This window comes from Falco rusticolus, chromosome 7 (assembly GCF_015220075.1).
Source record: "Falco rusticolus isolate bFalRus1 chromosome 7, bFalRus1.pri, whole genome shotgun sequence".
Classification (NCBI taxonomy): Eukaryota; Metazoa; Chordata; class Aves; order Falconiformes; family Falconidae; genus Falco; species Falco rusticolus.
In genome coordinates, this window is record NC_051193.1 from 51,839,068 (window position 1) to 51,858,971 (window position 19,904).

Here is a 19,904-nt window from a genome sequence, read left to right on the forward strand (position 1 = left end):
ACCAGCAGTGCTTCCAGCCTCAGGGGTGGCCTGGCCCACCAGGCAAAGGAGGGGATCCCTCAAAGGGCCTGCAGTGCTGCTGCTGGTGGTACCCTCATACAGATGAGAAATTTCTTGTTGGGGCACTGCTGGTGACCATCCCGTGCTGTGGAGCAGGAGGATGGAGAGGTCTCTTCAGTTTCCCAATTCTATCACTTTCTGCTGGGTTTTGCCCCAAAACGTCGCTTGCTTGTGTAACTTCATGGTGCCCCTCAGCAGTGATCTTTACAGGTTGACTACATCCTACATGACTGCCTGTGGATGGGGACAGTGCTGCCCCTCTGTGGGTACAACACACCACTTTGCCATTCCCCAGCCCGGCAGGCTCTGGGGTGTCCTGGGAGGCACCCTCTTGCCAAGCCTCACCCATCACTGAGGGACCTGGTGTACCCTGAGCCCACTGTCGTGGCCGGCACCATGCCACCTTGTCCCAGGAGAGCAGCATCCCTGGAGCTCAGGGGTTGGGGGGGAGCCAAGCACAGGCTGCAGCCCACCCCCGTGATCTTGACCTGCCCCATCACGAGTGCTGGACTTCTCCTTCCACATTATTTGCAGCGGGTGATGAGGATGAGGACGAGTCTGGCGAAGAGCGTTTGCCATCCTGCTTTGACTACGTGATGCACTTCCTGACTGTCTTCTGGAAGGTGCTCTTTGCCTGCGTGCCCCCCACCGAGTACTGCAATGGCTGGGCCTGCTTCGTCGTCTCCATCCTCATCATCGGCATGCTCACAGCCATCATTGGTGACCTTGCCTCCCACTTTGGCTGCACCATTGGCCTCAAGGACTCCGTGACTGCTGTCGTCTTTGTCGCCTTCGGCACTTCTGTACCAGGTAGGGTGGCCGTGGCGAGGGGATGGGGTGGGAGAAAAGTTCTCCGGTGGTTCTTTTGCCCCCAGGGGAACAGCTCAGGCTGGAAGGGGCTCCACAAAGCCCTGTCCCCAGGCAAGGTCTGCACCCCACATGGTGGCAACATGGGGTACCTGGACCCGGGATGGGGGTTATACACCAGGAGAGCTCCATGTCCCAGCCTGGTCAGTGCCACACCTGAGCCTCCCTTGTCCCCCAGACATGAAGAGTTGCCCATTTCTCCCATTAGACCCCTGGTGATTTCTCCTTCTCTCCACTCCCAACCCCAGACACCTTCGCCAGCAAAGCCGCGGCCATCCAGGACGTGTATGCCGATGCCTCCATCAGCAATGTCACGGGCAGCAACGCCGTCAACGTCTTCCTGGGCATTGGGCTGGCGTGGTCGGTGGCAGCGATCTACTGGGCGTCACAGGGGCAGGAGTTCCAGGTGTCGGCAGGCACCCTGGCCTTCTCCGTCACCCTCTTCACCATCTTCGCCTTCATCTGCATCAGCGTCCTGCTCTACCGCCGGCGGCCCCACCTCGGGGGTGAGCTGGGCGGCCCCCGGGGCTGCAAACTGGCCACGACATTGCTCTTCGTCAGCCTCTGGCTGCTGTACATCCTCTTTGCCACCCTGGAGGCCTATTGCTACATCAAGGGGTTTTAGGTGGTGAAGAGACGGTGCCACCGGGGGGAGGGACTCCCTCCTCTGTTACCTCACGGGACACCTCTTCTGGAAGCACGGTTTCACCAGAGGGGATGGCTGGCTGTCAGGAGCTGCCAACTGCCCAGACAGCCAGATGGCTGGGCACCAAGAAGGGCATAACCATCACAGAGTGAAAAAAACGAACAGACAAAACCCACCCAAAAATGATACAAAAGAAAAGAAAGCATCAATGGCAAGCGTTGAAATCAAGCAAAACACAATAAACCCAGCCGCTGACCCCATTCAATGAGATTATGAAGTTTCAGCCATCTCCCACAGGGGCTTGTCTCCTCCCAAGCACCCCTCCACTGTAAGGAGCCATTTTCTTATTTTTACTGGTTGGGAATTGCAGAACTCTGATCAGGAATTTGTGGGGTTTCCTTTCTTTTTTTTTTGTTTGCTTGTTGCTTTTTTGTTTTGGGGGAGCACGTTGCTTGATTATTTTTTTTCTCTTTTTTTACTACTTAAACAATATGTTAAAAATCTAAACTCTAAAGCTTCAAGCTGCCGTCAGTGCTGGAATTGAACATGTGTATTTTCTGAAGCCACAAAAGACTGTAACACAGTCAAAGAACTTTTTCACTATTACCTGTTCCCTCCCCTGCCACCTTCCATTTCTTTCTTTTTTAAGAACATCACAAGACTGATATATTTTTAATGCAACACAGACACACACAGACACACACATTTAGTGACAAAGGCTGGAGCATGTAGCATTTCAATCACCCGCCTGGGCTAAGAAAAGAAGGAAAAAAAACCCCTACCCTCTAATATAATACGTATCATGTATATTTTGACTATGGCATTTCTCTTTGTATAATTAACTTCGAGCTTGTGGTACTGCGGGAGAGAAAATTATGTTAATTTACAACCGATAAAGAAATAAATGGCTACCCAGGAGCAGCCTGCCCTGGGGGGGGGGAGCGAGGGGGCCAGGGAAAGCGGCACCGGCTCCGTGGTGGTGGTGGTGGTGATGGGTTTGCTGTGTGGTACTCCTGCTCGGGGGTGGAAATGGATTCGGGAAAACACAGATAGTATGCCCGCATGTTCCCAGCGCCATCCCACCCCAAGCTGTGGCGTGGCATGGCGTGGCTGCCCTTTCACTTGTTTGCTACCCTGGTTTTCACAGCACCCCCATCTCGCTGGTGGTCTTTGGGCCATTGAAAGGTACGGGTTTGAAAGCTGCCACCCACGTCAGGACTCCTGTGTCATCTTGAGTACCTTTTAGGAAAACCAGACAGACAAAAATGCATCCTTTTCATTTGAAGTGCATTTCTTTTTAAGGAAAAAAAAAAAAAAAAAACCACAAAAACAAACCACCACGAGAGTATGTCAAGAATTACATCGATGGCTGCAAATTGAAATGTTGGGTTGGTAATAACAATAAATAAAAACTATACCTATATCTATATAAACAGTGCTATCTAGAAACATATTTCTTAATTGGGAGCCCTGGAAGAAGATGTTAAAACCTTACTCTTTGTGAAGTGTTTTCAAGGTGAAGATAATTTCTTCTACTGAGAAACAGGTGCTGTAACAGGAAACATTTTCTTTGTAAAGTTCCCTATAATAAGCCAAACCTGGGGAGGCAGCAGGTCAGCGAGGGGCTGCCGAAAGGTATGGCACTTTCTGCTGCCCCAGGAGGCAGGGAGGAGGTGTCCGCGGGGTAGGAGAAAAGCGATGGGAGCAAGGTTATCATGGACAAGAGAGATGTAAACATTAGAGCAGGTGACTAGGTGAGAGTGACTATGGTCCTTAACACATAGATGAAGTGTTTATTTTCATACAAAATGTTTATCAGATATCTATATCTCTGCATAAGTGTGTATACATGTAAGGCAGAGAAGAAGGATCCCTCTCAGAGGAGCAGCAGGAGCTTTGCCAGGGGAGCCCAAAAGCCGTTCGGTTTGAAGCCAACAAGCATCTGACCTCCTGCCTCCCTGCCCTCCCTTCACCATGCCTTCGGGGAAAGGCCTGAAAAAGACAGGCAAGAAACCCTGAGGCCAGGCTTCTGCCAAGCTCGCCAGTCCCTCTGGCCTCCGGCTGTGCCAACGGCCACCAAGAGCAGCTGCTGCCGCTGCCGGCCACCGCCACCACTGCCCGCCATCTGGGGACCCAGCGCTCACGTGTGTGATACGGAAAGAAAAATTCAAAAGCCCCCGGATGCTCTCTGTGGGGGCTTAAAGTGCAGCTCTCAAGGGGAGGTTATCATTGCTGGGTTTAGTTTGGACATACAGAGTCTCTCCAGCTTTTATTTTGCCCATGCCAGCGCCCCCAGCTCTGGGTAGAGCCCGGCCTGGGGGGCTGCCGTGCTGTCCTGTTGCTCGTGCTGTGCCCACCATGTGCTTCTCATCTGCTTCCTTCAGCTGACTGTGGGGAGGGGGCACGGGGGAGGGCTGGCTGCCATCAGTGCCAGCTGCATGGGGACCCTGGTGCCCTCCATGCACAAGGGCAATCTGTGCCAGGCCAACATCTGTGAAGTGTTTCTTTCTTTTATTTTTTACTTCATTAAAAAATATGCAAGCTAAAAAAAAGCAGGTTTAGTGCCTTTGGGGATTTTTTTTTTTTTCCTGAGGCTTTTATTTGTTTTGGGTCTAGTGATCTGCTTGCTCCTGTTTTCCTTTGGGCAGGTGCCTGGACTTGGTCACACGGGCTCTGGCTGGTTTGCTGCCCCCTCCACCCCAGCCCTGAGGTTCAGCACTGGGGGGGGAACCCAGCAGTGCCTGCCCCCGGCTGGCTGGCGGGAAGGAGATTTTGCTGCTGTTCTTGTTGTCGCTGCTCCTTCCCCGTTGGTTCTCTGTCACCTTCCAGTGGCAACCTGCGACAGCAGCTGCTGGCCACGCTGGGCAGCTCTCATACTTCGGGTAGCACACACTTACCTTGCTGCCTCCTCCTCTCCTCCATCCTTGCTCCTCGTGGAGGCCCCGTTGCTCCTGTTGTTGAGGTTAAATAATGCATCTCGACAGCAGGAGGGAAAAGCCAAGGTGATCAAAGGAGCTGCTTTGTCCCTGGGACCTGTCGTGACACAGGCACGGTATGTGTGACGGGGGGGCAGTGGTAGCTTTGGCTGCCTTCCCACTGCTGCTGCCATGGGGCACCCCTGGCACCCCTTGGGTTTTGCCGAATCAGCACTGGGTAAAGGAGAGTTTTGCAAAGAGGAGTCACTTGCCTGTGCCCCTGAAACTGGCTGGGAAGTGTCTGCGGTTTGGCTGGTACCATGCCACCTTCTCCCCTCACATCGCCACCGGCTGCTTTTTTCCACTTGACCCAAATACAGCCCCTGAACCCCCCATTACATACACCGTCCCCACGTGCCTTTCTCCAGAAAGGGGTGGCTGGTACAGTTTGTCACCCAGCGCTCCCACCTTTGCCTGCCAGCACAGGGCTTACTTATGGGGTGCTGGGGGGAGCGGGGCTTGGACGCCTCGCGGTGCAACGCAGCATGCTCAGGTGCGGTGGAAGGAGCCCTGGGTGGGCACCTGTGCTGCAGGGCACGTGGCCCTGGCAGGGCAGCCGTGGGGAGGCTGTGCTGCACGTCGCTCCTTAGGGCAGCCAGCACTCGGCAAAGCCACAGAAAGGGCACTGCCCCAGTGGGTCCAGCATGCTCCCAGCTCCCTGCAGACCTGCGGGGGTCATTTCCCACCCCATGCCCTCTGTGAGCCAGCAGCACCTCTGATAAGCGTGCCTGCTCCCAGCCTGGGGGGAAGCACACGAGCTCCAGCTCTGGCTCTAGGAAATAACCCATTTATTTTGACTTCAGTGAACGGGCTGGGGTGTGGGTGGGTGTGTGTGTGTGTGTGTGTGCGCGTGCACGCATAGTGGGTTGCAACCCTTTGGGGCTGGCTCGCTGCCCTGTAGAGGAATGAAGGCAGAGGAATGGAGGCAGTGGGTTGATTAACATTGATAACATGCAGCTGTGGCCTCGCCTCGAAGGCAGTGGGTTGATTGACATGGACGATGTGCTGCTGTAGCTCGTTCCTGCTAAGTGCTTAAATAGCACCGAGGAGGGTGGGAGAAGGAGGTTGGGTGGGGGAAGAGCATAGAGGAGGAAAATGCCAACACAGCAGAGACATGGAGCAGTGTTGCCTGGCCTCTGGAGGATGGAGAAACATCATGGACAGTAGAATATGACTCAGGTAAGGCTTTGTTGTAGCTTGCTAGTTTGTTTGTGCTGTGACACTGTCCCACTGCACAAAAACATTCTGGTCCCCGCGTGAGCTGAGGCTTAGGTCCAGGACTGAAGGGCATCATCCCAGAGTGAGCTAGGCTGAGAGGAGTGTGCAGGTATGAGGAATAGGTTGTGGTATGCTGGGAACGAAGTGTTTGTTGAGCAAAGGTTTTAAGCTAGGAAGGAGGCAATTGCAGCTCTTGGACTGGACTCTGTCAGCTTTTTGACAGTGACTGTGGTGTCGGTGTGATAAGGGCTCTTCTGGGCAAGCACAGCTTAAACACAGAAATACTTATTATGCACATTTGAATCCGTGGCTGGGCTGCTGCATGGGTTTGTAAGACACTTGTCCCTGTTATGGAAGGCCCCCACAGCTACCCTCCAAGTAGCAACATGACCTCACCTCACAGCACCATCTACAAGGAGAAGGTAGAGAGCACCAGCTGCTCGTGCCACTTTGGGCTTCAGCTTCCCTGGCCTGCTGCTGTGGTGGGATGATCCTTACCTGCACGTCTCCAGCAGCACAGCACTTCAGGAAAGCATTTTAGAGGGCACCCAGTACTGTCGTACCTGGACACTGGTGAAATAAACTGTAGATAAGAAGACCTTTGAGGAATGACAATCATCCACCTCTCAATAGCCTAACAGGACAGATATAGATAGACAAAAAGGCATGCAGGACGTCTGGTCATGCTTGAGCATGTCACCATTCAAAGCCATGAAATTTCAACCCATTCTCAGTTGCACTTTGGTGTGAAGTGGTGGCACGTCATTCCTAATACAATTTGCCTCGAATTGTGTTTGGGTTGTGTTTTTTTTTTTCTGGGGTAAAAAAACAGACAAAAGCTTTTTGGGGTTAATTCTGCCAGGAAGTGGTTGCAGCCCTGACCTTGGTGCAGGAGCCAGCCTACACAAATGGGAGCAGCAGTTGCTCAGCCCTGGCCACAAGCTGGAAAGCACTTGTCACCAAGAATAACCTTTTGAGTATTACATGGGGGGAAAAATGTTTTTAATGACTGTTGTCATCCATGTACATGTGCCACTGGCAGCCAGCTTGTTAATAACAGAGCCGTGTCCGTCAGTGCTGCTTTACTGCCCAGCAGAGAAGACAGTGTTCCCAACTTGCCTCTGTAGTGGGAGGGGATTAAGGATCTCCCGGCATTTAAATGAAATATTGTGAATATGTAGATAATTAAGACCATGAGCAGATTTACACACACTCCAGCCCTCCACCTCCAGGCCCACAGGGCATCCTGGCAGGTGGCTGGGTGGTCATTCATGCTTGCCCACCCTGCCAGCAGCAGAAACCCTTGGCCCCCTCTCCACGTTGCAGTGGGAAACCCGGCCCTTCCCCGCACTTGACCTTGGGTGGCAATCTGAGCTTAGACATGGAGCCTGTAGCCATGATGTGAGGCTGATGAGCTCATCAGATGCTCCTACTGCACATGCGGCACTCACCAGTGTCCCAGGCAGTACCACTGCTATTGCCATGTGTGTGGCAAGTTGAGTGGGAGCTATGGCTAAAGGAAAAATCGTGACTTGCCTACTACTCATTGCTGGGTGTGCACTCAGAAATTGACCCAGTCTGAAGAATGCAATAAAAAATAACAGGTCTAGTAAGTACTTTGAAACTGGTATGAAATCTAGGTGACTTAGAGAAATAAACCACTCAAAGATTTTTATGTGTTTTTGGGGGGGTGAAGTTATAAATACCTCCCCAAAGATGTTTCTGCTGGCTAAGAAATTAAGCTTGCATTACAGAAACATTGGTCCCATTTTGTGAGAATTGTGTAGAACTTGGGTGCACTGGAAAGCTACAGGGGGGGGGAAATATCTGAACACAAAAGCTACAACAATGCTCTCAAAGTCTGCCAGGCACACCTTTGGCACCAAGGCATACTGTACGGTGTCTCTGTGCCTCTGTCAAGGACATAGTTGTCCAATAAGCTGTTGAAAAAGCTATCAAAAGAGGTCAGATTACCTCGTCGTCTTCAGGAGCATCTCGGGTAGAAACTAACAGTAAACCCAAATGTGGGGATTTTTTTGGCCCTGCCAATTTTTTTCTTTTATTTACAAAGGCATGGAAACCAACTGATTACTATCCTTGTTGTAAGAGCATTTTGTATGTCGTTCAGCCCTTCTCCACTTTCTCCTGTTCCACCTTCCAAGAAGTCTTTTCTGCTGGGTCTTGCTTTGTGTTTGTACATTCACCCAGCTGCCTCATGGCCAGTCACCACATGCTTCTCTGCTGAAACTCATCCTGTTGGTTTGGACCATTTCTTCAATCTGTCAAGCATTCCAGTCCTACCCTTCACAGGTGCTCACAGCCCAGCCCTTCCCTGTGATCAGGAAATTTTGTAGTAAAGCAGTTTCCTAAAGCTGCTGATGAAAATGCTGAATAGACCTGGACCCTGGATGGCCACTAGAAAGATTTCCCCAGAAAGTTCTCTGACTTTGACATGGAACTCGGTGTATTGTGAGTCTAAATAGGTTGCATTTCCTCAGCTCACTTACAAGAATGTCTTCTGGGACAGTGCCAGAAGCCTTACCAAAGTCAAGACATATCACATCTAGTGCTGACCCCCCCTAGCCATGAAGCTAGTTACCCTGTCAAAGAATGGAATCAAATTAGTTTGATACGATTTGTCCTCAGCAAAACATCAACAAACCCATTCCAGCCATCTTTTTACAGATTTATAAATCTGTCCAGGGGATTAGAGAATAACCAGTCAGTAGCTCGCTCTTTCACATAGAACTATTAGCACATCAGTTCTATAATTCCCTAGATTTTTCCTCGTCTCTAGTTAGGTCATGTTGTCCTTAAGTCCCCTTGGAAGCTCACATGCTCTACAACGCTCCAACACCCGTCCCATGTTTCATATTTTTCCTTTTTGTGCTTCAGGATGTTGAAGAGCTCCTGATGCCCTTTCTTGGTCTCTACTAATGCTTGTTTCATTTTCTTTGGAGCAGGATAGTTTCTTATTGGGACTTTGACCCAACTCTCTTATCAGTTCTCAGATCTGTTTTATCCTTTAGGACATCTTTTCACAAATCCTGCCCACCAGTTTTATGAATTCAGGGGTATTCTATTTTTTGACATCTAAGTACTTTTGATTAACTCATTTTATAAAGGTATTCAACTGCATTTTGAGGAAAAAAAGTTTGCAGCAGACATCTGAACACTTGAAATCGTAACAGCTCAAGAGATGCAAACCCACATTCACGTTGGGCTGAGGTGAACAGATCCAACTTCAGCCACCTTCATACAGCTTTGCCTGCTACAACCTGCCAGCTCATAGCGAGAACATCCAAGTCACTTCAGAAATAGCTTCATCTCTTCAGCCAAATGCTGTGTCAACTCTTTTCCTGACATGGAAGTCAGCAGGGATTCATTCACCAGTCCCAGCCGAGATCATGACTGAGGGAGATAGCAGTGGTACTTGGTGCTGTACTGTATAATGGGACAGTCAAATGCTGCAGTTCTAATTGCTTGAAGCACAGCACAGAGATGCTACAGAAGAACTCATTTCACCAAAATGAGTCCTTCATTCGCATACCAAAAAGCATTGAGTTAAGGATCAGTTTTGTACTGGGAATGAATTTTTCTATGCTAGCAAGGTGAGCTGAATTGCGTACTCCAGACTCCCAGCTCTTGCACCGAGGAGCTACCCTGAGCTCCAAGCCAGGGCCACCTAGTTGTGAATTGCATGCAGGAGACCTGGGCCTGCTATTCCTGCTAGCATCAGAGAGGAGGCAAGGTGTGGAAACCTCAGCCTCTGCAGGAGCTACAGCCAGCTGCCTCCCTCACCACCCAATGTCCACCCCATGCACCCCTCTGCCTGCAGCGTGCTGGGGAGCAGAGCCACCCACGCCAGTGCCTGGCCTGCAAGGGGATGCTGCCTGGCTCAGTACACAGTGGGGTCAGGGCTCCTCTGCCTGGGCTGAGAGCCAGAAGACCCTTAGCCCAGTCCCAACATGCTGAAAGAAAACATAATGTGGAATAAATGTTCATTTATGCTTTTGCAGGAGGTGGAGAATATAGGTTTGTGCTAAAACACATAGCACAGAGCTGGTGGTGCCTCCTGAATGACAGCTAGACACCTCCTGGTGTGCACAGGCAAGGCACCTTTGAAAAACAGAACCATGAAAATCAGTAAGCAGGCCCTCGAATACAGGGTGGTGGTAAACATCCTTGCTTCCCAAAGCAGCCAGCCCCAGATTTTCTGGTAAACACTCTGTACAAAAAACTTGTCGTTATACTCCTAGTTCCTGAACTGGTGGTTTTTTAACCCACTTTGTTTTTAAGGTGTTTCCCAACCTAAGGAGCACTGCTTCTGCAGATCCCGCTGTCCAATTTAACATCAGCTTCTGGAGGGCTGCCAACTTATTTTGCCTGAAATGGCTTGTAAAGGCTGGCTGCTGGGAAGTCAGAAGGCTGGCATTCTGCATGGGGATTTTGTTAGTTATGTCAAAGATAAAGGGAAGAAGGTGGGGGAGGAGGACAAGTCTTCTGGCAGTATCACTGATCACTGTTGGAAGCAGAGGCAGAAGCAAGCTCTTTGTAGTTCTTCTGACTTGCTTACAGAATGACTGCCCTGCCAGGGAAGGGTGAAGGCCTCCCACAGTACCTCATGTTGACCCCAGAAACAGGAAGCTTGGCCAAAGAATTGCTAATTTTGTAAAAAAATATTATTCTCCTATTTTTAATTAAGTCTTGCAGAACTCCAGAGATGACAGCTACTGCTTCTCCCTCAGCCCCAAAACTGGTTACCTTGGTAATACAAGGAAATTAGCTCAGTTTGCCAGTTTACTCTTGACAAATCCACATTGGCTGTCACTTGTCCCTGCGTTTTCTCCTTTCATCACTGAGCTTGCATCTAAAGACAACAGCCTTAGCAGACCGCTCTGCCCATCTACAAACAATCCAGCCTGTGACTACTATAGAAGCAGAAAACCTCCCTTTGGGACTGCAATTGCCTCCCCTTTGTTGTACAATAAATGAGCTGGCTCCTTATTAATTGCAAGAGATTTACATGTGATTGAGTGAAATGACATAGTGATGAGAGAACTGGTCATATCTGCTTGACTGGAACGGTGTGTGGCCTCTGATGAGCACCACCTCCCTGTAGCCTAGGAGAAAGCATGTTTTGCAATAGCAGCAGCTTCCCAGCATAGCTTGTTACTTGTCATCTCTGAGGATTAAAAGGGTTTGGACGATAGCTAGAAGATATTATTTCAGGCTCCCATGTAGCAAGGCCTGACTTGCAGAAGTATGAAGGCTGCCATGTGAAAGGGGGTGAGGGGGTGTGAGGTGCAGTGCCTGTCTTCTATCCCTGGTTTAGGGAGACTGCTATGAGATCCCACTTGGCTGTGGGTCCCACCTTCTGTAGTCGCCTCTACTCCCCTGCTAAGTTACACAGCCTTTCTGAGCAGCCTGGGCAGATTCGGGCAGCTGTCATAAAACCACAGAGAAGCACTCTGGGGCATATTTTAATTCAGCCTGTAGGATTACACACAGGAAAGAAACATCCAGGGACTGCCGATCCCAACTGGAGACTGACGTGTGACTCTGCAAGCAGGAGAGTCCCCTTCCCTCTCCTACGGCGCTGCATAGCTAACAGAATACTATGTGGAAGAGAGTAAGTTCTGGAAATCAACATTCAACAAAAAAACACCACAAGACACTGGAGCAAAAGTTAACTATTTTATTACAAAACCAAAATCAAACAGATGCCTTTCAGTCTAACGAACAATGCCACAGGCAGAAATGTGCTGAGGCAGGGTAAGTTCAGCATTAACTCAGGCCATGGAAAGCAGTGCTTTCACACAGATGAATCCCACCATAACGCAGTTCCCTTCAACACACTATGCCCTTGGAGGATCAGCAAAAAAGGAAAGATTTTTGCTTCTGGCAGGAAGAGCAGATAACTTGCACTGTGGAGCCCTGGCTCTCTTCTCTGTCCCAGCTGTTTTCAGCTGTCATTCAAAGTAGAGCTGGAGTGGCCCAGGAGGATTTGAAGAATGAGGAGAGGCATGCCCAGGGTCTGCTTCCAGGCACAATGCTGACACTCCCCATGCCCCAGCTTCAGTAGGATGCTACTGATGCAAGGCAGAGCAGAAGAATGCTTACCACCACCAGATAAGGACATTTGGCCTAGCAGCCAGGTGGACTAGCCAGTTATCTAGCAATAAAAGCAACAAGGGAAGAGGGGAGCTGAAGCACGGCTCTCTTCTGATGAGTAGACTGTTTGGACAGCTCATAGAATGGGTTATATGAATCGGGACCAGTACTAGCTGCATGATTCTCCAACACACAAACCCAGAACAATTAACCTAACCCCTATCCAGCCGTTACACGATTGTGCTGGTTGGGTCGTGCATGCTGATGTACAACTGTTGCCACAAGCTGCTCAGAGGCCTGTGCAAACCCAGCAAATCAGGATAAGGGGATTTGGACTTGTCTTGTGGAAGTAAAGGAGAAAGCAATATAATGCTTAGACCCCAATCCATCCATAGTCAGCTCTAGCACTGAAGGTGAACACCAACCAATACCAAAGTTAACATCAACAGCCACCCTTTGTTTGGCTTCCTTGAAGAACTGATGCAATTTTAATTGCAAACTACGTGTGAATGCAGGCCTTTTGGAGGGGAAGGACACAAGGATGAGAAAAAGGAGGTCTGCAGAAGGATTTATGTGACAGGCAGGAGTGTTGGCTGGCTGGTTTACTGACCTTTCCAGAAGAAAAGATGCTGTGACTTTAGCAGTTCTGCACTACCCCCACAATCTTGGGCATTGCCTAGCTCCAGTGGCTGGCTGACAGAACTCCTATAGGCATCCAACTGGCTGTTTTTGCTGGATGCAGCCATACATTTAAACAAAACAAAAACCCCAAACCAAACATCAACTCAGCAGCCAGAGCTTTTAATTCCTAAAACTAGCATATTAAAAAAAGAGAAGGTGTTGGGGTTTTTTTTATACAGTTGGATTCATTCTTTATTCCTACAATAGGATTAATGAGTGACCAGGACATTTCTAACTATATTCTAACCCAAATCATTTCAACACACAAAAGATGTGCCCTGGGCATTTAAAAAGAGAAGATGCAATCAAGATGGCAGCTTGCAGGCCAAAAAAGCACATACAGTGTATGTGGGAAACCAGGAAGATGCAGCAGTAGGATCTGCTCTTGCTAAAGAAATGATTTCTTTATATTATGGTGGTGTGATGTATACTTCAGAGATTACCAGAGGTGTTTTCAACCATGCCAAATGCTTTATTTGGCTCCAAACCACTTCCCAGAGGAAGAGTTATTACTACTCTTAGAACAGTTATTTACAGAAGGAATTTTTGTTTTTCTTTTTTTTTTAAACTTCCCATTTTGTCAACAAGGCACTGACTGACTGCATCAGGTCACTCCTGCTGTGATGTATCTTGGGCTGTTGTCATGATGACATGCCACAGATTGAAGGAGCTGTGTTGCAGCATCTCTTACCAAAGCAACAAAGCCTCAAGGGACAAGCCCAGTCTCTACTGTAACGCAATGCTGTTACAAGCAATTGCAAGTGTGGTGTCACATTAGCATGGCATGTCATCATCTCTGACTACGGGTTCTTGGTCTGGAGACAAGTGGCACAAGGATCGCCAGGTCTGAGCTGGAACGCTGCTCCGAGCATTTCCTGCGAACAGGCAAGTGCTGTCAGTGGTTGGAAATGCCCAAAGCAAGACAGTGTGTGTGTCCCATCACACTCCACCCAAATCTAGGATTGCTGGTATGGGTGTCCCTGCCCTACTGCTGACTTTACAATTGTGTCTGAGATTAAGTAAAAACCAACTTCAGAAAAACTGCTGGTGGTTGAAACAGCTACTGTGGCTTCCAAGAACACCAGGCGCCCCAGTCCAAGCCTTCACCGTCGCTGTATCACTGGAGTGTGATTAACAGAGGAGGTACCGACAACAGTGAGGTGGATACCCTAAGCTAGGCAGCACACCACTGTGCAGGAGAGCAGCCACCAAAGACAAGAACAGTCACTGCAGACAGACCTTCACCAGTGAGCATAGCCCAAGCCGTGGTGTTGAAACATAAGTAAACCAGACTCTTAGGGACCAGCAGCATGATTGTGTCTTTCTGCACTGACAAATATGTTCTTTGCTCCTCAGCAAAGCAACAGGCAGGCTAATGCTGCTTTTAGCAGGCTTCTCTATTTTTATTGTTGTACAACATATTAGATGGACACTTTGTCAGAGAGGAAGATGCAAGACTTTACTCTGCTGACTCTACTAGGCCTACAGCTCCCATGTCCTTCCTATAGCATTAGATTCCCAAGGCATGGCACATTTTTGCTAAGCACGTCTTCTGAGCCTGAATAGTAATGCATTTGCAATTCATTTCTGACCAACCTGCAACAGGTGCAGAAACTACTCTCATATGTCCTTAATCCAACCCTTTTCTATCCCCGCTTTAAGCAGCTTTGCAGTGTACCAATACTTTGGTGAAATCTGTGCTCTCTCAAAAGCCCAACTGCCTGTGAGTTGCACAGGGCTTTACAGTAAGAAAAGAAGGGGCACAACTGCTTTCAAGGAGCAGCTGGCATCTGGGGCACTCTGTACACATCTGCAGGTAAAGTCATGCTGATATACTTCTTTTTTGCATGGGGGGTGTTAAGGTTTGCAGCTGAATGGTTTGGTGGCAGAAATGAATGCATTACTGTAATCCATTAAAAGCAAAGTGTCCCTCTAACCCTAACAGCCTTCAAAAGCAAAGGAAGGAACAGAACAGTGACTCCAACCCCTGTACAAGACAACTGTACAATTTACATATATATTTATATACAGTATATAAAATTCTCTTTCTTTGAGTCCCAGTGAACTCAATTTTACGTTCATCAGTAGCTGTTCCAATTTTAAAAAGTCACGGTCTTGCTTCCACCCACTCTCCAAAGTATTAGGTAATGGCATTGAAAAGCAATTAAAAACAAACCCAAACCCAATTATTTAAAAGTGCAAACATTCTGGGTGCCACTTCTGCTGTGTTGGATGTTGCTGATGCTGCAGGACTGCTCACAAGCAGCAAGATGTCTGTCCGTCTGTCGCTGGATCTTTCTTTCCTTTGGGTCGGCTCCTGCCTTTCCTTCCTGACTTCTACTGCTACACCAGGCGACCTACTGAAAGGGTGGAGTGGGCAAGGAAGAAAAAAAAAAAACAAAACAGAAGCAGGAAAAGTGAGGAAAACAGGCAAATTAAAAACCAAAGGGCACCTAACTGATAAAGATACAGTACAGCCTCTGCTGCAGCTTTGGGCCCAGAAGGCTGAGATCCTAGAGTAAGCTGTGAGGCTGAAAACAACCAGGGGCTAATGAGACAGCCTTGCTGAAAAAAGCGTTGCATGAGTCACACAGAGCCCTAGGGATTGACGTATTTTTAAACATAAACCACCACTTTCCTCTCCCCCCTCCTCCTTGGAAATGGGCATGCAGTCTGGGGAAACAACTGGTCTGACATGTCTCCCTCTGCTCTTCCGCCTGCCACAGCTGATGCAGAAGTCCGTTGCCGCCAGGCTGCCCTGCCACCATCTCCCCCATGAGCCACTGCCTTCCCCCCCTTGCATCAAGGCAAGCAGCCCTCGATGGAGGCAGGCGTGCAGGGCAAGGGCAAGCCACCTCTGCAACAGCGTAATCCAGCCGTCTCCCTGCCCAGCAGACCTTAGAGCCCTGCCTGCACCAGGCACTGCAAAGCTACCGAATCTGCAGCAGAGACACAGCACACTTGGAGCTGCGGGTCCCAGGACCCTGCTGAGCTAACAGTGTCCCAGTGGATGGTGCAAGGGTACTGCTGGTGTTTCAGATAGATACACACCCACGCTTGTTTCTTCAGAGAGCTTTTGTTAAGTCCTTCATCAAAGGTTCTTAAAGAATCAAAGTCCTTAGGGGATCAGAGCGACAGCTCTGTGGGCTAATTACAGGTGAAAACATACGGAAGAGAAGGCAGAAATATGGATTTGGTTTTCAGAAAGGAGAAAGGTTACCAGACAGGCCTCACTCGGACTGTTGCTAATCGTTGTGCCCTGCCACAGGGGGTGAATAGTGTCAAGTGCAAAATCATTCCAGACAGTCATATTTGAAAGTGACCGTACAGCTCTGCAAGAGGCGCTCACAGAACAGCAGATTGACTTAAATGTCTATACATGCAATGCAGTGCCTAAGTGGGGAGCGGGGATGACCTGTCCTACACTGAGCACTCTGAGTGACTAGGAAAAGAGGTTGAAGCCACAGTACACGATTATTTGAATGCCTCCATTCGGCTTTTAGAAGCAGACAAAAATCAAAGACATGGTCAGAACTGAGGACACATCAGGAAACATCACTACATCAAGGTATAAGGCTTAGTGATCTTTATCTTCCGTCCTCTGTTCAGCCCATCTCATCAGGACCAGATAAGGTACCCAGAAAGGTAAGAATAGCAAGAAGTGTGGGAAGACTTCTGTCATTAAGCAAATACATAACCCAGGTCTTTTCAACATGGAAAGGAGTCCACCCAGACATATGTTGGAGGTCTATAGAACAATGAGTGGCAAGAGGAAGATAGACAGGGGAGAACTGCTCAGTTTCTCAGAGTCTAAAATGAGAAGCACCCAATGAAACCATGAGGCAGCAGGTCTAAAAGCAAAACAAATAAAAGTTGTCCTTCATGCCTGATGAAAGGGTGTGATTCACTGCCATAAAATACAGAGGAGAGCAGACCTCCACAGAGAAGAGTCTTCACGGGAACTTGTCTATTGAGTAATGTAATGTAAACGTAACAAATTACCTATATTATTGCTTGCTAGAAGCAGGGAGAATAGCATAGGAGGGTGTTCCTCCTATAGCTGATGTATCCTATTCTAATTCCTTAACAATGTAATGTCTGCCCCAGCTAAAGACACAGTGCTGGATGTTGAGATGATGCAGCAGAGCTGCATGTTATTATATTCAAACCTCTTATGAACAACTTTGGTTTCCAGGTGTTTCTATATTGCTATTTGTGAACATAGGAGAGCAGGGGAGAACGAATTTTGGGACATATGGCTATCACAGAAAAAAAGGAAACATTTTGACAAAATACTCACTGAAAGGGTTAAGGCCTTGTCTTTTTCCACTGGGGAAACTGCTCAGGCTACCTGTAAAATCCAAGAACCACGTTAAATGCAGTAAGTGCCGTGGCACGACAAAGGAGCCTCACCACTGTCTGCTGCCAGGAGGCAGGTTCAAAGGAGCTCCTCTGAGCATGCACACAGCAAGTCCTGCCAGCACTCCTTAAGATTCACACACGAGAGTCAGATTAATGTGCTTGAGATGAAAGATGTTAAATACCTGGTGCTGTAGTAGCGGAACGTCATGAAATCCAGAGGTTTGGTGTGGGAAGAAGCAACAATTACAAGGTTAAACTAAACTGTGGAAGAAGGAAGAAGACAGGAAGGATGCAAGTCATGCCACAAGGTTTCCCAAAACATTTTCTGCTAACAGCAAGTGAAATAATGTCATGTAGAAAGGGGGCAGCCAGGAAAGAGTGAAGATGTAGGCAATACAGGTAGCTCAAGTTTACTAAATCTTTAGCTTGGACCAATCAAACGGGTACCTAAAATCAAAGACCTGAATTTTTACCTGGCAGAAGGGCAGGGACAGATTGCGGAGCTGTGACTGCATCATTAGACACAGGCACACGCACCCTACACCAGATGGAGCTCATGACAAGGGCTCTCACCTCAACAATAAACCTGTTCCTACCATGCACTGGATCCAGACAGCTCAGGGATTACAGAAGCCCTCGAAAGTATGTCACATTTCCTGCTAGCTGCTTGGTCTGATTTCAGATGAGGGATTAGCTGGAAATGGGAACTCCTGCTCCCAGCCAGAAGCAGTAAACCCGTTGCCACAGCCTCCATTCCAGCCCAGCCTACGACTTATCTTTGATTTGTGCATGCATCTGACCCAATTGCACAGCTTGCTTTGTGCTTCAAGTACTTTGCACACCTGCAGCTAAAGCACGCTTTGCTCTGTGCAGGAGCAAGATGAGCTCAGAGAGCAGGGGTGAGACTGGGGAAGCCCCGGAGGACAGAAGGCTGGGCTGCAGGACAGAAGCAGAACCCATGGGCAGGAAAATAGAAGGGGGAAGAAAGGTGGTAGTGGTGAGTTTGAAATGGGTCACAAAGCACAACCCGGTGGCTTTAGAGATCATTAATAAGAGAAACGGTATAAACATGGTAAGTTATTTCAAGGCTCCCAAACGCCAGCCTCGTATCGGCCATCTGCCCTGGCAAGATCAGAGGAACCGTTGTTCAGTTATTTCTACACCCGTGTATAAAAAGCAGAGCTCCGTTGCCAAGAGGCAGATTCCTCCACAGCTAATTGGCACTCTCCTGGGGGGTGGCAATAAAAAGCCGGGGCCTTTACGAGCCACGGCATCCTCTGGCCAGCTGGAGCCATGGAAGCTGAGCGCACAGCCGGGATAAGCCAGAAGGCAGCTGAAAAAAACCCCTCTTGCACCCAGTGCAGTGAAGCCTACAGTGCATTGCTGGGAATGAGACCTGTCTGTCTTTGGAAAGAGGCAGGGAGCTCCAGGTAAGGTGATACAAAAGGCAGAGAGCACCTCTGAAATGGCAGGGATGCTCTAGGCTGGGCAGGGCATGCCTTTCCAGCAGCCTGGCAGGGCTCTGTGCTTCCCATACATCCATGCTGGGAAACTACCTTGAAGCTCACCACCTGTCACCCCAAAGGTAGAGAGTATTACCTTCAGCTGGCTGCCTTTAGTATAAACACAGGCCAGCCACATATACCTACAGAAGACAAACCCCTGCCAAAACAACACTTCACTGAGCACAAAGTTGACATGAAAGAGAGGAAGAAATATGGCAGATGGTGACAGTGAGTTACTAACATATACCTGGGTATTATAGGGTAATATCCCATTATTCAGTAAGTTTCATAATGCAGAGTATTTGCTCAGCCTTACAAGTACGCTGTTTTGGGTAACAAGTCTAGCCACACTGGATTAGGCCAGGTGTCTTTCAAAAGGAAAAGCCCCAAGGAAACCCCAGCAGCTTTTTATAGGCAAAAATGATCTTTCAGACTTATGTGGCAAAGTTCTCACCTTTGACAGGGGAGGAACATGCTACCACAAACCTTATCTTGTGTTCTCAACACAATACAGATGTCCTGATTCATACTAACCATCAGTAACTTTCCTCAAGATTAAAGCTGTCAAACTACAGCTCCTCTACTGAGCTCCAAAGGGGAATATCTGAACAAGGCAAAGAAAAACAAGCACTGCGCCAGCAGTACTCGTTTACATTCTAATCCAATTGTAACTAGATGTACTCTGAATTTCGTTTTTCTTCAGTTGTTACATGGTTACAGTTTTCACATAGCCTCTCAGACTGTTGTCAGCTTCCTACCCTCATCAGTCCAGAGGCCTTTCCCAGATGACTGCTCCTTGATACCTGCTCCCACACAGCTGCTTGCACAGCATTGATATAAAGCATCCTCATTCCCAGAAGCCTCCCAAGCACGCAGAGAATCAGTTACTTCTGTGATACCAATAAGGGTCCCAAACATCACAGAATTGAATCGGCTGTTTAGTTTGTCCATTATTTTCCCTTCTTTCTGATATATTTGCTCAGCTCCAGTAGAAAGTGACATGCTGTTTAATTACACACACACACTTTTTAATTAAGACATTTTGATCCTGTTTCTCGGACTGTCCTCTCGGTAGCTGGCTGTTGGCACAGACAGTGGCTGGGTTCCACCCCAGAAGCGCTCATGGCCTGTGAAGCACGCCCAACACCTACCATCTGGCAAGCTCTTGGATGGCAAAGCAATCACGGGATCTGAACAGACAGAAGGAAACTTCCCGTAAGCTGGCAAAGGGACATTTCTTCTCTGCTTAATCCCTTAGCTCCTCTCTGGGCAGGCACAAAATGCTGACTTCGTCTTCTGAATTTGGAAGAATATAGAGGTAAAACTCAACTCCAGCATTTTGCAGCCAGAACAACTAGTATAAGCCTCGCTCAGCTCTGCAGTTCTCTTCTCTGTACCCCAATTAATCTTCGGTCCAGTAACTTTCCAGCAAAGCTTCACTATGCATGTCTATCTCCTCTCAAGGACCCTGCCTTC

At 48.6% G+C, this 19,904-nt stretch overlaps 2 protein-coding genes across 8 annotated transcripts in view; one reads left to right on the top strand and one right to left on the bottom strand.

Annotated features, from left to right (window-relative positions):
• SLC8A3 (solute carrier family 8 member A3) overlaps positions 1 to 2,991 on the top strand; it is a 115,574-nt gene extending 112,583 nt beyond the window's left edge. For all 3 annotated transcript variants that reach the window (XM_037395740.1, XM_037395742.1, XM_037395743.1), the window contains 2 exons: positions 595 to 870; positions 1,176 to 2,991. In XM_037395740.1, coding sequence (XP_037251637.1) covers positions 595 to 870; positions 1,176 to 1,552 — 653 coding nt within the window. In that variant the 3' untranslated portion in view covers positions 1,553 to 2,991. The remainder of the gene's footprint in view (positions 1 to 594; positions 871 to 1,175) is intronic.
• An 8,458-nt stretch (positions 2,992 to 11,449) lies between these two features.
• The window catches only part of SMOC1 (SPARC related modular calcium binding 1), a 134,841-nt gene continuing 126,386 nt past the window's right edge, over positions 11,450 to 19,904 (bottom strand). For 2 of the 5 annotated variants that reach the window (XM_037395272.1, XM_037395274.1), the window contains exons 12-13: positions 16,862 to 16,912; positions 11,450 to 14,921 (exon numbers count right to left, since the gene is read on the bottom strand). In XM_037395272.1, coding sequence (XP_037251169.1) covers positions 14,905 to 14,921; positions 16,862 to 16,912 — 68 coding nt within the window. In that variant the 3' untranslated portion in view covers positions 11,450 to 14,904. The remainder of the gene's footprint in view (positions 14,922 to 16,861; positions 16,913 to 19,904) is intronic. The other 3 variants (XM_037395273.1, XM_037395276.1, XM_037395275.1) reach the window with 3 other exon arrangements.